This window comes from Mustela putorius, unplaced genomic scaffold (assembly GCF_011764305.1).
Source record: "Mustela putorius furo isolate JIRA1106 unplaced genomic scaffold, ASM1176430v1.1 tig00000174_pilon_pilon_pilon, whole genome shotgun sequence".
Lineage (NCBI taxonomy): Eukaryota > Metazoa > Chordata > Mammalia > Carnivora > Mustelidae > Mustela > Mustela putorius.
In genome coordinates this window covers 43,703,957-43,719,705 of record NW_025421304.1, presented here as the reverse complement: position 1 = coordinate 43,719,705, position 15,749 = coordinate 43,703,957, and the positions used below count along the sequence as shown (strand labels likewise).

The 15,749-nt window shown below is 62.7% G+C and overlaps 1 protein-coding gene across 5 annotated transcripts in view; it reads right to left on the bottom strand.

Annotated features, from left to right (window-relative positions):
• Positions 1 to 12,136: 12,136 nt before the first annotated feature.
• ACSF3 (acyl-CoA synthetase family member 3) overlaps positions 12,137 to 15,749 on the bottom strand; it is a 48,925-nt gene continuing 45,312 nt past the window's right edge. For 3 of the 5 annotated variants that reach the window (XR_006605649.1, XR_006605651.1, XR_006605648.1), the window contains exons 10-11: positions 13,319 to 15,455; positions 12,585 to 12,698 (exon numbers count right to left, since the gene is read on the bottom strand). Coding sequence is in view for 2 of the 5 variants with exons in the window: in XM_004753804.3 (XP_004753861.1) it covers positions 12,530 to 12,698 (169 nt within the window). In the remaining 3 variants the exon portion in view is untranslated. Of the gene's footprint in view, positions 12,699 to 13,318; positions 15,456 to 15,749 lie in introns of all 5 variants that reach the window. The other 2 variants (XM_045076455.1, XM_004753804.3) reach the window with 1 other exon arrangement.

Here is a 15,749-nt window from a genome sequence, read left to right as displayed (position 1 = left end):
ATCGTGGGCTGGTGGAGCAGGTGCTGAGCCATCTGTGCCCGTGGCCTGTCTGGAAGGAGGCCAGACTGCCTGCAGGAGGCTCTGGCAGGGACTCTGTCCCTGGCACTCAGTCCCCCAAGGTGGGGAGTTGGCGGGGAGCCCCTTCCATCTCCAGGCTCTGAGGCCTCACCATCCTGCCTCTGAGGTTAGGGACCCCAAACATGGGTGGGGCGGCCCTCTGAATGCTTTGGGTTTCTGCCTCCTGGGGCTAGTGTAGGGGGAGGTAGGGGGCAGGTGACTGAGTCCCCCTGGTTAACCTCAGGCAGTCTGACAGGGGCGAGGGACATGGCTGGGAGAGGTCTCTCTGTTTGCCGAGCCTTCCTCCACAGTGCTCTTGGCCACTTGTCTCTCATTCAACGGTCTCGGGTGGTCGGGGGGGTTCCCAAGGGGGAGGGTAAGTCAGGTCCAGTCATGCGTGAGCACCAGGGTCAAGGAAGGGCTATTGGGAAGCAGTGTGGCCCCCACACTGGTGAGCAATCCTTCCAGGGATGCCCTCCTCCTGGGTTCCAGTCCTGGCTGAGGCCCTGTCGTCTTGCTCTCTGCACCAGCCTCAGTTTCCCCTTGTGTCCAAGGGAGGGGATTGGGTTCCAGGAGCATGGATGTCTTGTCCATGGGCTGTCCAGGGCTGGTTCACTCTCCTTCCTAAAGGGGTTCTGGCCCCTCCAGAAGAGCCCTCTCATTTTCCCATGGACTTGGGGCATCCTAGCCTCTGGACCGTCCACCTCCTGCACCCCATGTCTGTAGCTCGGACCCCCCCCCCCGGTGGCTCGTCTTTCCATAGCTCTGCAGCCTCCTTTGGGCAGGCCCGCGGCGTTTGGTCGCCATGAGCTTCCCTTTGGGGGGCCTCGTCCCCTCCAGGACCCACGACCAGAACCCCGGCAAAGGCCAGGGCCACTCCCATGCCCTGCCCCCAATCAGGACCCCTCTGGGGGGGCCTGCTTTGCCTCTAGCAGCCAACACCATGCCTTTGGCCTTCTGTTCTCGGACATGGAGTGGAACACTTGGGGGGCCCCCGGGACACCTGACCTGAAGATCTCATTCAGCCACCAACTGTGCAGGAGCTTGTCCCAGGGGACAGACCAGGTCAGGGCCCAAGTGACTTGTCCCTACCAGCGGGTACGCACTGAGCGTCCAGCCTGGCTTCCTGCATGGGTAGCACCACCAGGTCTACGCTGCCTGCAGCCCGCCAGGAGCTCGTGGGGCACAGAGAGTCATCTTCCCAGTGAAGGTCAGTTCGGGTCTCGTGCCCAGAGAACTGCCTGGTGTGAACACAGCCCCTGGGGCTGCACTGGGGGGCACCTGCCCACCTGGGGCTCGAGCTTCCATGGGGGACGGGGACTCGGACAGAGGGTGGACACAGAGAGGAGCCTCTGGGGTGCTAAGGGAAGGGGGTGCCCTGACACCAGGTGTTGGCCTGGGCAGAGGGCGGCTTCCTCGTGGAGATGCCCTGGGGGTGGCTGGGTGACAGTGGTGAAGGACTCCCGGACGCCGTTCTCCCCCACACGCGGCTGTCTCTCGGGGGCCCTCACTTTGGAGGCAAGAACAGGGAGTCTGGATCCGTTGTCTGCCACGCTGGACAAGGCCGGGCTGGCCTCAGGGACCGCGGCGTCACGGCCGCGCAGGCCGCGCCTGCCCTCTGGCGGCCTCAGGACGCACTGCAGGCGGCGGCCCCCAGGTCTTGGAGGGACCTTGTCTTTGTTCAGAAACCCAGGGACAGTGCTGCCCACACCGAGTTGTCATTCCCACACTTGTTTTGAACGTCTCGGATGCTCGAACACCGGAGTTCAGCAGGCACACTCCTGCCGATGGCCGGTCACAGGCGGCGCTCGGGAGGGAGGCGGGGGCGGGCAGAGGTGCGCGGTGGGCCCTTGGTCCCGGCCTCCAAGCCCCCAGCCGCTGGGGCTGCGCTCCTGCTGCCCCGCCGCCGCCCGCCCTGCAGCTGCCCCTTGCTGATGCAGATTCCCGCCAGCGAGCGGCCCCAGGTCCCCCGGACGCGGTTACCCGGGCCCTGTAGGTGACAATCAGCCCTAAGGCCTGGGCGGGGTGGGTCGGGGTGGTGAGGGAGGCCAGGTGTCCTCACGGCTCCGGGCGCCAGCAGGGGGCAGCGTGGCTCTAGGGATGCCCGGCCCAGGCGGCGGAGAGCGGGCTGGTTCTCCCACTTGTGGCCCAGAGGCCGTCCCAGCTCGGTGCTCAGGGGCCAGGTCCTTCTCGCCCCCACCCCGGACACACCTGTGGCTCCCCAGGCTCCTCTGGAAACGGAGCCGCCCGTGAGTGACCCTGCAGCCCCTCAGCCGCCCCGGGGCAAACAGACCCCAGTGTGAGGCCCTGCCTGCTGCGCTCCCAGGAGGGATAAGGGGACACTGGCCATAGGGTCAGCGCAGAGTCCTGCCGGTCGACCCCAGAGACGGCCTTGGGCTGCCGGCCCCTCGCCCACCCCTGGCGGGGCCTGGAGCAGCTCGTCTGAGGCTGTCCCCGCGCTCGCTACAGGCAGCCTGGACTCCTCCCGGCGGCTGGTCTGGATGTGCTGGGGGCAGCAGGGCCAGCGAAGGCTTGGGGTATGGCCTCGGCCAAGGGGCCCTGACGTCGGCCGAGCCCTGCCACCCCACCAGAGCCCCAAGCTCCTGAGGTCAGCCCAGGAGTGCTCAAGAGCCCAGGTTCAAGGGAACACCCTGGGCACAGAGGCCAGAGAACAGAGGTCACGGTGCAGATGGTCAGGTTTTAAAGGAATTTGTAAGCTGTCTGCAGAAGGTCAGTTGTTGTTTTTTTTTTTAAAGATTTTATTTATTTGTCAGAGAGATAGCACAGGCAGGCAGAGACAGAGAGAGAAGCAGACTCCCTGCCGAGCAAGGAGCCCAATGCGGGACTCGAACCCAGGACCCTGGGATCATGACCTGAGCCGAAGGCAGCTGCTCAACCAGCTGAGCCACCCGGGTGTCAGTTTTGATGGAGAAACTCCCTTCAGTAAAAACTCACCAAGACAGACCAGGGGGCCCATGCTCCCCAAGCCCCTAGGGCAGGTGTGTAGCTCCCCCAATCCTGCTTGTTCAGTCTCAGGGTGCTGAGGACCCCGGAGAGGGGACGGTGTGGGCAGCTGCCTTCAAAGCCCGGCAGGAAGCCGTGGGAAGGCGGGAGGGAGAGCACAGGCCAGAGACTCGGGGAAGTCCACGGGCGGGGGCACGGCGGTGTGAGACCCTCTCAGGGCAGAGGCTCCAGGCTGGGCATCCTTCACCAGCGTCTTTGCCCCTGGCTGGCCGGTGGGCGTTGGCAGGAACTGGCCTGGTTTTGGCACACGGAGCAGGGAGCAGAGAGCGTGTCCTCAAGCAGGGACCAGGAGGGGGGACCCATCGGGGACTCGCCCCCTTCTTCAGAGTGGCCGGCCTGAGTGCGGCTGGGGAGGGTCCCCACTGGAAGAAGCTCCAGGACACCTGGTGGCCCGTCCTTCCCCACCTGGGGGGCAGGGAGGCCAGGGCCGTCCCTGGGGCCCTGTGGGCTGTCTGCAGGGCTGCAGGCTGTGCCCAAGACCCGTGGTCCCGTCTGCTCATCTTCCACGCGGCCCAGAGAAGCTGCCAGTGAAGTTGCGTGTCAGCCCCTCCTCCGTCCCGGGGCGGGTGTCCCTGAGCCAGCCCAGTGAGCACCAGCCCAGTGAGCACCAGCCCCGCGGCACTCCCAGCCCGACAGCTGGCACCGCCGTCTTCCGACCAGTATCGAGCAGCTTGGCGACAAACGCAGGCGTGGAGAACCCCAGGGGCTACACGAATCGCAGTAATGACCACTCAGCTGAAACCCGCCGTGGGAACAGAGGCGTGTGGTCCGCTGCTATGTTCGCCTCATTCTGGGGCCTCTGGGGCTGCTCTGGTGGACGCTGCGGCCGGAGGGGCTGTGCCCATGGGCAGGGGCTGCCCACGCCAGCGACAGGGCCCACGAGACAGACACGGGGCCGCGAGCCTTGTCGTTGGCACTTCTCTGCCAGACAGATGGACTCGGGGCAGCAGGGCCAGGCTGGGGCAAGATGGGGGGCAGGTGTCCGGCCGAGAAGCCCCCACCACGGCCAGGACTGCAGGCGGGTGAGCGGATTCCCCGCCTCCGGGAGAGAAGGGGCACGCCTCGGCCGTCCTCGGCCGTGCTCACGCTCCCTGCCTTCTCCTGGACACAGGGGCCTCCGTGCTCCGACCCCGGCTCCCCCAAGTCGGGGGCTCTGGTGGGTGTCCAGGCTTGCCCAGGCCTGAGCCCCACCCCCCACCTTCCCCATCCCTCTTCCACTTCCTCCCCAAGCTGGAAACCCTGGAACATTCCAGACTCCTCCTCCTCCACCTCCCATACTCAGCCTCCCCGAACTAGTGAGCACCTCCTGTCCTTTGGCCCTTCTGGACCCTGCTGGGACCCTGTCCCAGCCCCAGGCCCTCAGGGCTCTTTCCTGGGCACCCAGCTCACTCCCAGCACCTTCCCCAGTTCCAGAGAGGCCCTGCTTTCATGCCAGGCCACCACTCTGGCCCACTGTGGGGTTCACAGCCACGGAGGCATGTGGGCAGCCAGGGTCCAGCACCTCCGCCCCCTGAGTGAGGCTCCAGGGGGCAGGACTGTACCTGGACCTAGTTAAGGTCCGCGTGACCGCATCTGACAGAGAGGCCCCAGCTCCAGGAGCGCGAGGAGGGGACGTCCACAGACGCAGTTTATGACTTCGCAAAGTGCCCGAGTCTCCTCTCCTTGGGTGGTGGTCTAAGCATGGGTGATGGCCTGTGCGCAGACGTGTCTTCCCTGGCGGCTCACCCTGTCTTTGGTCTCTCCCTGGCCAGGGGCTCCATTCCTGCCTGGAATGAAGTCATGGGTGGTGGCATGGCCACTGAGAGGAGCAAGTTTCAGAACTTTATAGAGAGCCTGTCCACTAGCTGCTCCCACAAGATAAGCCAAGGCGTCTGCTGAGCTCCGGGCATGTCGGCGAGGCCGCGGAGGGTCCGGCCGGGCTCCTCTCTGCACAGAGGTGGGGCTGACTTCGGTGACCCCACGCAGCTGGGCTGAGTGGGCCAAGCGGGCCCGAGCCAAGCGCACTGCAGGCCGGGCCTCTGCTTCTCTGTCCGGGGGGCTGCCCGGCAGCGGGCGGGACAGGTGGGCCCGGGCTGCTCATGCGAGTGAGGGTCACGCCTGCTGGGGGTTTCCGTAGGGTACACACACCGTGGTGTCAAGGACAAAGAAAACCCTAACAGCACCATTAAACCAAGGCCCATGAACTGGGAAGACACAAAGACCCAAGGTACCAGAAGCAGAGCTGTAGGGAAGCGGGGAGGGGCGTCCTAGACCCGGGCAGCCCGTCATTTAGGAGTGAGGATGAGGCACCCAGGTATGTGAAGGCGAGGCCGTCTGACCGCTCAGACAGTCGCAGAACATTATTTATTACAAGGAAATGCCCTGAGCCAAGGTCACTAGATTTACCCACTGACTGTAAAGATAAAGCCTATTAATTTTCGTTTCCAAAACAAGAGAAGACAAACTCTGGAGAAGGTATCAGGACCACCGCGGGGCGGGGAGGAAGATACGTGCCGGCCTCAGGGGCCACATATGGCAGAGCCATAAACTCAGTGGGAAGAAGAACTCTCCACATTACAGCTTTTGAAATTTTAAGGGAACTCAACAGACATTCAGTATTTACTTATTTATTATTCGAAGTCCTCTCCATGCCCAATGTAGGGCTCAAACTCATGACCCTGAGATCAAGAGGGGCCACCAACCGAGCCTGCCGGGCGCCCCAGAAATTCAATTTATAATTCCCAAATAGGCAAGGAGAAAGAAGTAGAGAAGATCATCAATAAAACAAAAAAGAAGGCAAAACAAACTGAAAATCCGTAAGGCGGTGGGCAGAGAATGCAGACCGAGATTGCAGAAAGCGGTTCAACCATCGGTCATCCCGACCAACGGACGCAACGCAGTAATCGCGGGCGGGTTGTGACTGGATTTACAGACCCGCGCTCTGCTGCGCGCAGGAGCCACAGCCCAGCCCACCCAGACAGCGAGGACACGACACAGGACGGGGGTCTGAACACACGTTCCTGACGGGAAGAGCAAGGTTTCTCAGTGAAAGAAAACAGGAAAAAAGATAGAAATGTTAACTAACAATTCACCAAAAATAACTAATAATCGTGAGTAAACGGGCCAAAGAACATGGCACTGAGACACCCCAAGGACGGACAAACACGCCCGCCGTGCGGGGATTTTAATGGGGCCGCTTCCTGGGGGATGAGGGGGACCCCAAGGTGATCCCAAGGTGACCACACTGTCACGTGTTCCATCGCTTGGCCATGTAGGGGGCACGAAAGGCACCTTGGATCTCTAAGAGCCGGGCCCACAGGCCCATGCGCGGGATGCCGGGAGAGCAGCAGAACGGGGAGCCCTGGCCGGTCCCCACTAACTCCTGGATGGGGAGATTCTGTCAAAGTAGAAACGAAGTACCATGTAGCAAAGCATGACGACAGTCCCGGGGCGCAAGAACAAGCCGACGGTAGCCAGCGGGGGGCCCAGCTGAAGCCGCCCGGAGTGTCGGGTGGCCCTTGGGAGGCCGGACGGAGCGCGACAGCATTAGCTGCGCAAAAGCAACCACGGTGAGGACGCGCTAAACGGACTCCGCCGCCGCCGCCAACCGAGGAGACACGTCACCGGTGCTGTGGGGCAGGGCGCGCAACGGTGACGTGTCAGAGAGGACAACGGACCCGAAAGCCGGACGGCAGGGGTGACGCGGGCTCTCGAAGAAGCGACATGCGTGGACAAACCGGCAATCACTGAGGAGACCGACGGGTGATTAAAGACGCTCCCCCCAGCCTCGTGCCCGGAAAGCCCGCGGGCCCAGCACGCCTCGGGCCGGCTTTACCTTCCGAATCCTGGATGAAATGCAGGCCCAAGGCCCATATCCAAACCCCTAGGGGAGAAGGGTGTCAGGGTCCAGTTCTCCAGAGGTCTGACAGGCACAGGGGCCACAGCATGTGGCGCGCCACTGGGCTCTGGGATGGCACCGAGCAAGGCACAGACACACGCCTGGGGTCCAGAAGGACCGCAGCCCGCTTCCTGTCCGCTCGGGCGGCGGTGACCCGCTAATGACAGACGTCCCCGGGCAGAGGCGGGGAGTCCAAGGTGCGGGCGAAGGAGGAGGGTGGCTTGCCAGCGGCGGCGTTGGTGACCGTGGAAGAAACCAGGACCCGGCAGGGGCTGCAGACGGAAACCCGCACTCACGATTCCAACACAGCCCAAATCGACCTGGGACCGACCCTCTCCAGAGACGGGCCCAAGTATCACGGAGGGACTGTGAGCGGCCAAGGAGCCTGAGAACCGCTGGGCGGGCTGTGTTTGTGGACCGGGGGGACCCTGTGTGACGACATCAAGCCATTAGCTTATAAATCCCATCACCTCGGGGAACTCCTCGAGTAAGGCTTTTTTTCTTCTTTGAAGATTTTTACATATTTGGGGGCACTTGGGCGGCTCAGCTAGTGGAGTGTCTGACTCTGGCTCAGGTCATGATCCGGGGTCCTGGGATCGAGCCCCGTGTCCAGTTCCCTGCTCAGTGGAGAGTTTCTCCCTCTCTGCGTTCTCTCTGTCTCTCTCAAGTAAATAATTAAAAAAACCTTAAAAAATTTATCTACTTATTTATTTATTTGAGAGAGAGAGAGCACGCATGCACAAGTTGGGGGCAGAGGGAAAAACAATCTCACACAGACCCCCCGGCTGAGCGCAGAGCCCGACACAGGGCTGGACCCCACGACCCTGAGATCATGCCCTGAGCTGAAATCAAGAGTCAGATGTGTGACCCAGGGGCCTCGCCAGTAAGGTTTTTTTTCAAAAAGGACCTTTTCAGCTGGTCTTAAAATTCAGATGGAAAAGCGGAGGGCCAAGGACAGCCGCGACTCTCCTGAAGGACATGGGGGCAGAGCTGTGCTTGGGGACAGGGCAGAGTTCGGGAACAGCCTGGAGCACGCACACCTGGGTGCTGGGAAGAGTGGAGCCACGCAAATTCCGTGGACAAAAGGAAGAACCAGTCATTCCCACAGGACAAATCAGGGCCTTTCACACCACATGTGAAAACCATTTCCAGTGAACTAGGGGCTTACACGAACAAAGCAAAGCTTTGTAACTTTAGATGAACATATGGGAAAATGTATTTAAGAAGCTGGGGCAGAAAGGGACTTTTTAGACAAGGAAAACCAACCATAAAGAAGATGAATGCATTTAAACACATTAAAATTTAAAAACTATTCATATCGATAGATACCATTAAACAAAATAAAAGGCATAACCAATGCATAATCAAGAAAATTACCAACCAAATAGGAAATGGGCAAAGAACATGAACAGGAAATTCACAGAACAAAACCTCAAATGGCCAGTAAATGTTCTCAAAATACCCCACCTAAGCAGCAACTAGGGGAAAGCAAATTAAAATAAAGAGATCCAAATAAATAAAATAAAATAAAGAAATCCCATTTATACACATCCAGAACCATGGCAAGAGGCAAAGTCTGTCCCTCTGTATGGTCTGGAGGCAGTCTACGTGGCACGGCCTTTTTGGGAACAGGCCCATGCCAGTGACCACACAATCGGTGAAGGTGCCCCGTGGCAGTGGGTGAGCCCACCGGGCGACTCAGAGCTCAGGTCTGCGAACACAGTGGCAGTGGGATGGCGTGAGGCCGGCAGCGGGTCTGTGTCGACTCTGAAGGACACGGCATGCGCACCTGCATGGGCCCCCCTCAACTCCTGGAGGACGGGGGTGGGGAGTGCTGTTGTTACTTCCTGAGCAGGGTATGACGCAAGTCCCGCTGGAGGCTCAGACCTGATGGGCTGCGTGGACATGGCGCTGCCTGGTCGTTCTCAGTGTTTAAAATGATTAAAAACAGATGTTCTTGATCTCGTGTGAACAGATTCCAGCAGTCGGGGTTGGGGATGCTGGGATCCCGTGCAGGCTGCTTAGGGAGCATGGGGTCCCAGGCTGGAGCCTCATGCCTCCTGCTGCTGGCTCCCAGCATGGCCCTGAGCTCTCCTTGACCCGGCTCTGGGCCTCTCTGGCCACTGCGGGACCACGGGCATCTGACCCCGGCAGGTAGCTTCAGGACCTAGACCTGTGTTGTGTGTAGACATCTGTGTGCACGTCTGCGTGTGTCCGTGTGTGCATGTGCACATATGTACCTGGATGTGCGTGCACAGCTGCTCAAGCGTGTACGTCTGCGTGCCTGCCTGCGTGTGGCACGCACACCCGTCTGACTGGTGCCATCACGTCGCCTGCTCGCTAAGACGCGGCCCCTCCCGGTTGAGGCGGAGCTAACAGGTGTCCCAGGTGCATCAGACGCGGCTGGCGTTTCCACGGTTTTATTGTGTGCCGGCGGGGAGAGGCCGCTAGGCCGGAATGAAGCCAACTGACCGCTTCCCGGCCTGTAGCCGCCACAGGGCACCCGAAAGGCAGTGTGCCTGCAAGCGGAAGGTTATGGGGTGCTCCCCACCAGCCGACGACAGACACCGGAGCCTGGGAGGGCCGCCCCTCGAGGAAGCACGGACGTGCGGTCTGCACACAGCTCGGTCACGCCCAGAAGTGGGCACGCGAGCTCACAGATAGGGTCGCCCGTACGTCCACGTTCATGTGCTCACCCCCACGTGCACCTGTGTGCACACGCCACACGCCTGCGGGAAAGCCCCTGTGCCAGCCCATGCAGAGGGATGGAGCCTTCCGAGGGCGCCGAGGCCGCCTGACCCAGCTCCAGGCGGAGTGCCTTGTGGTCTCGGGGGAGACCAGGTTAGGTGGGACCATGGTCACAGTGCGGGGACGGCACCACCTCGGAGATGCAGCCTGGTCCCCCCACCATCCCGAGCCCGTTCCTGCACCCCAGGTTTGGGGCCAAACCCCTGAATGAAGGTCCTGGAACACCCGTTTGGGACCGAGGGCCACGTGGGAAACCCCCTTGCCGGGCCTGTGGCCTGCACCAGGCACAGGGAGCGACCTTCAGTGATGGGATTTCCCCCAAATCCTCCTGCCCTCCTGCGTGGGCGCCCTTGTCCCTGTCGGCCTGAGACAGACTCGGAGAAGCATGTGGGCTGGTGGGCCGGTGTCAGGGCTGTCCCCAGGCCATGCTGCCCACCGAAGTACTTTCCCCATAGAGGGGTCCCCGACCCGGAACCCAGAAGAGGGAGGGAAATCGTGGTCGCTGGGAGGGAAGGTTCATGTTTGAACAGAGGACACGCTGTCCCCCGCAGGCAGGATGAAGGGCTGCTCTGACCTCTGCGCAGAGGCTGGGGTGGGGACATGGGCTTGAGGGCACAGCAGGCCAGGGCACAGCGGTCCCAGCACAGTGTGCACTGGAAGGGCCGCCCAGCAGCCACGGCCAAGCATGCAGGACCGCAACCCTGAGCAACTGACCAGAGACGCAGGGTCCACGAGGAGACGACAGTCCACTGTGGCTGCCACGGACACGGGGACGCCAGCCGAGTGTCCGGCAGCCCAGGGCAGTCGAGGGGCGGCAGAGAGAGGTGGACACAGGACAGACGGTCACCAGGGTCACATGACAGTCAGGCCACGCTAACAACTAGAACCACAGTTTTCAAATTCACTGTTCAAGGCTTGAATCTTCTTCAAAAACCTTTTTATGTAGAAACCCCAGACGACACAGAAGGGAGCTGGAGGTTCAGAGCATGAGTGGATCCCAGGGGCCCTTGAGTAACTTATGGCTGGCCTACCCAGCCCAGGGGATGGGGGTGCGCAGGGCACCGTACAGGTGTGGGAGTGGTGTGTGCCCCCCCATGGGGCTGCTTCTGTCCATGGGGCACTGCTGTTTTCACGGAGATGCTATCCTCCCAACAGACCCGAGCAGAGCCCGGCTCCGATGCCGCTCCCCGACGGCAAGGCCAGCCTTCGCGTCCTAGGACCTGGCTCTCAGCGCCACCCGCCCTCTGTAAGGCCCTCCCACTTCGCCCCTCGGGGCACAGGGGCTCGGGGGTGGTGTCCCAGCCTCAATTGGATGGGCCGGGGCCACGGTGGCAGGCCACTCTGCCCACAGACACACCTGGAGCGTCCAGTCCCCAGGCCTCCACCCCCACCCCGACACCAGGGGCATCTGTCCTGACCCCAAGGGCCCAGCACGGAGGACTTCTCCCAGCTGGCCAGATGTCCATCTGGGAGCAGCACGGGAGGAAGTGGATGCAGATGGCAGACACAGAAGGATCTGAATGTGGATACCGTGGCCGGGGGCTAGCCACGCGCCTGGGTGAGTCCTTGACCACCAGGAACCCTGCACGGCTCATGTGGCCCCAAGGAACTAGACATACGAGGCCCGGCGGGCCCGCAGCTGAGCAGACACGGGAGGTCAGTGGGGCACGGCAGCCGGGCCTGCGCTGACCCTCAGCTGCCCCAGTCCCATCACCAGCTTCAGGGCTGCCTGGCACGGCCTGTGAGGGAGCTGGAGGGGCCAAGAGGTCTTGACCCACGGGAGGCCGTGCTGGGGTCTCCAGCCTCAAGGGACTGGGCCCCAGGGAAGCGAGGTCCTCAGGCCTTGGTCAGAGCCAGAAAAGCCAGCCTCAAGTCATGATCAGGGAGACCGAGGCAGCAATGATGCTGTTCGGGCCGGTTCCCCACCCTGGGGGCCCCAGCTCTGGCTGCCCTGGGGCTACCTGTGTGAGTGTGGACACCCCCCATCTGGACACGCCAGGCCCACAGGCCGTCTCCGCTCCCAGCAGGCAACATGCAGGCACCCTGGACCCGCCACCGCCTTCCAACAGGCTCAGCCCTGGGGTGAGTGGGCGGCGGACACCCCCGCAGGACCCCTCCAGGCGGACCGGAGTCACCGTGGCCCATCCCCAGGGCCCCTGTGCCTGGCTGTGCGCTGGAGTGGAGGGCAGGAGGGCCTGGGGCTGACAGAAAGGGTTGTGCCCGCAGGGAGCCTGGATGTGTGTGGGGGGAGGCCAGCCTGGCCCGGGGGAGCCTCGTGACGTGTGGCCGCACGGGTGCGGGAAGGGGGCTGCGTTCTGGTCCTTAGACACGCGCGTCCCAAAGACGAGTCAAGGTCCTTCTGTCGCCTCCTCAGCCGAAGACGACGACTGTTTGTTTTGAAACTTGATAAAAATCATAGCATAAACCAAATAATTACATAATATTTTTGGGAATCAAAATGTTCAGCACTGAGAGATACAATGTCAGATCAGCGGGATTAAGTGAGGACCCTGCACGGCTCGACCTGGTTTCCCCCAGTGGCATGTGGGTCTAGGTACCACGAGGAAGGCCACGGGAGCTGGAAGCCCGGCCACGTGGAGTGGGTGTGGTGCGGCCAGTTTCCTGAGTTTTGCTGGGAGGCCTGCTGCCCTCGGGGACACCACTGGGCACCACGGGGCCCGGCCGGCAGACGGTGCACGGGGCCAGGCGCCAGCGTGGGGTGGGGATGGAGCAGAGGTGCGACCGGAAGCCAGCCTGGGCTGACGAGGCCTCGCCGTGCCCTCGCTTCGGTCGGCCCCACTCTGTTCCCTCTGCGGGAGGCCTCTAGCTTAAAGGGGATGCTGGCTCACTGGTGCCCGGCCTCGGGGCACCCTGGTCACCCGGGTAGAACTGCCTGACGAGGTTCCTCTTGTTGATCTTCCCCATCTGGTTCCGCGGGATCTCCTCCACCAGCAGGAACTCCGAGGGCACAGCATACGGGGCCAGGACACCCCTGTGGAGATAAGCAGCCTCTGAGCATCAGGCACTAGGGGCCTGGACAGCTCCCGGGATAAGCATCCTCATCCCCCGGGACCCCGAAGCCTAAGCATATCCCGTGCCCGCTCTGTGTGGCTGCTGTGGACGCGAACACGGAGATGTGGCGGCCCGTGTTCCAGACCCACCCATGGGCAGAGGCCAGGCCTCCTGGAATGGAAGAGCAGGTCCCACTCTGGCTGTCACAACAGCAGGCCGCGGCCAGATGCGGGGAGCAGGCAGGTGGACAGAGCCCTGGGCTGGTGGTCCCGTGGGCTGGGGCAGCACTCCCCACAGAGCCCCGTGCTGAGCAGGGGGTGAGGCTAGTCTGTTGGTCCAACAGCTGCTCTGCTGCCTGTGCCCCCACGGGGGCCCTGTTAGATGGTGTGTTCTCCGGCGAGGGGCCCCGCGGACGGGTCTGACCACCCCCAGGCTCTACTTGGAAACGCCTCCTTAGGCGGCAGGCACTGGTTTTCTCCGGAGGCCCCGTCCAAACCACCAGGCAGTGGTGGGTCTGGGGCCGGCAGGTGCGTGTGGCCTTCCCGCCCGCAAACTGTGGGGGCGAGCTCAGCCACAGGGGCGGCACTGTGGTGAGCTCACCGTGGGTGGTGACAGAGACCCTGACTCTCCAGTCCTTGCCAGGTGCTCCTCCCCTTCGTGGACGGGGTCCACGCGCACACCAACGCGCGTCAGCAACAGCCCGCGGAAGGCATCCCTGAAGGCATTGTCAGCCTGGGGTGGCTCGCGTTGAAGGCAGCAGCTCAGGCCAGCACAGGGGGGGGGGGGGCGGAGCGGCTCGGGGTTCAGGTGCTGGCTCGTCAGGGCAGAGGGTGCCCCCACCCATGGTGCCGGCAGCTACGGGAAACAGCCGGCGGCACACAGGGGAGGGCTGGGCTGGACTTGGCAGGATAAGCCACGGGACTGTCCAAGGGACTCTGGTGGCACAGAGCTGGCATTAAGAAACAGCCCCTCGGAGCACCCTGGCCTCGCTGCCCAAACCCCGTGTGTCCAGGCATGTGTGCTTCCCCTGCAGCAGCAGCAAGCCGATGCCAGGGCCCAGGGCAGGAGCCCCGAGACTCTGCCAGCCCCGTGCTGGGCGGTCTGGTGAGCGGAGCGCCGTTCCCCTTGGCCTGGGCCAAGCACCCTCAAGAATGAGGCCAAACTTAAGGCATTTTCGGACAGAGATGCCGACAGTCCCCGGGAGGCCCGGCAGCAGAAATGAGCGGGCAGCTGCCGAGGAACCCGGGCCCGGGGGGCACAGGCTGGGACACACGTCATTTCCTGGGGACTGAATCCTTTTGGAGAGACGACGCTGGGGCAGAAACACGCCGGTTTGAGTCACGTGAATCCGGTCATAAGGAGACTTTTTGATAAACACCGCAGAGGACTAAAAGTGCATTCGGTCTCCCTTGTGACTTTCCCCGTGTCCTCTCCTGCAGCTTCCGCCCCTGCAAGAACCCGGGACAGGACACGCACCACGCAGAAGCTACGTGCCGATCGGCTGTTCTCGGTGAGCGGGAGAGTCTGTTCCAGGCCAGCCATGCTAGGAAAGAGGCGAGCGTCGGGGCAGAGCCGCGGAGGCGGGCGGCCTGCGCAGGTGGGGGCTGCACGTGAGAGCCCGGCGTCAGGAACCCTAACCGCGGCCGCTTTGGGGATAAGGGACGAAAGCCACAGGAGTTAGAAAGTGACGGAGAAGCATCGGAGGGATGGCCGGGGCCCGGCATTTCCAGAACGTGTTCGCACGGCAGACGCCAGGGGCGCCCGGGGCGCCTGTGAAGGGCCGAGCTCAGCGAGCGGCAGAGCGGAGCCGTTTGGGGAAAAGCGGTCTTCCCGGGGCCGCGGGCCGCGGAGCAGGTGCTCTCCGGGGAGGACGGGCGGCCTGCACACAGTGAGGACGGGACGCTAAGCCAAAGCCCACCACTCCTCTGGGGGCTCATCAGACATCAACTGTGGGTCAAGACCACGCATCCCGGGATTCCCTTTCGGACTTGGTATCTCAGGGATAGAGGGTAGTGGGTGGGCCGCGTCCCGGGCACAGACGTGCTGCTGTCTTGCTCTATGCCTCACTCACTGCCTCGCAGGGACATGTGGCCTGAGCCTCCGGCTCTTGGCCTGGGGAGCACCGGCTGAGGGAGGACTCGTCAGAAAGGAAAAACGTGGGAGAACAGAGTTGACAGAGAGGGCCACTCACTAAGGGCCACATCCGAGAGGCGGACCTGCCCCACCATGGGCTGTGTGGCCTCGGCGTCGCTGCCCAGCGGCTGCCTGGCTTGAGGACACAGAAGCCTGGACATCGGCCTCACTGTGGGACAGTCCTGGAGACAGCAGTCAGCCGCTGGCCCTGACCTCTTAGGGGTGTCGCCTGCCCCCACCCCAAGCGTACAGAGTACCCGCCTCAGGTCTTCCCGTGGCCACGGTCCCAAGCCTGACCCGTGTGCACGGGCTGCCCGAAACCGGACCCCAACTCTCGGCAGACAGCTCCGCACTGGTGACTGGCGTTTCATCGAAACCGCGACGGCGACTAGAATACCCTCCTCCGTGGAAGTCCTGCTCCCAGTGTGTGTCGGCAAACCCAGCGGAGCGCATCGCGCAGCCACGCTGGCCCTCACGGAACAAGGGCTTCTGCTCCTTGCGGAATCGTGCTGGACGAACCCAAAATACCTTCAGCACCAAGGAGGGAGGCACGTTGGGAAGGAGGGGTGCAGAGAGACAGCAGAGGAAGCAGAAACTTCCCAGACTGGAAATCAAGAATTTGGGGGACATTACTGCGTCCTGAGCTTGGGACCATGGCCACATGCCTGCAGCCCCCACCCCCACGATCCTTTGGGCTCTGGCGTGACTGGCCGTGGGGCACCGTAGGCACGGGAAGGGAGCCTCTGGGTGTCGGCACATGGAGAAAGCCTCGGAGCCACGGCGCGTGGGCACAGAGGCCTGGGGACGGTCTAACGTCAGACGAAGCTGAGCCCGCAGGGGCGCACGGTGCGGTGGGGGCGCAGGCCAGGGGAGAGCTGTGGCCCCAGCTCCCAACGGC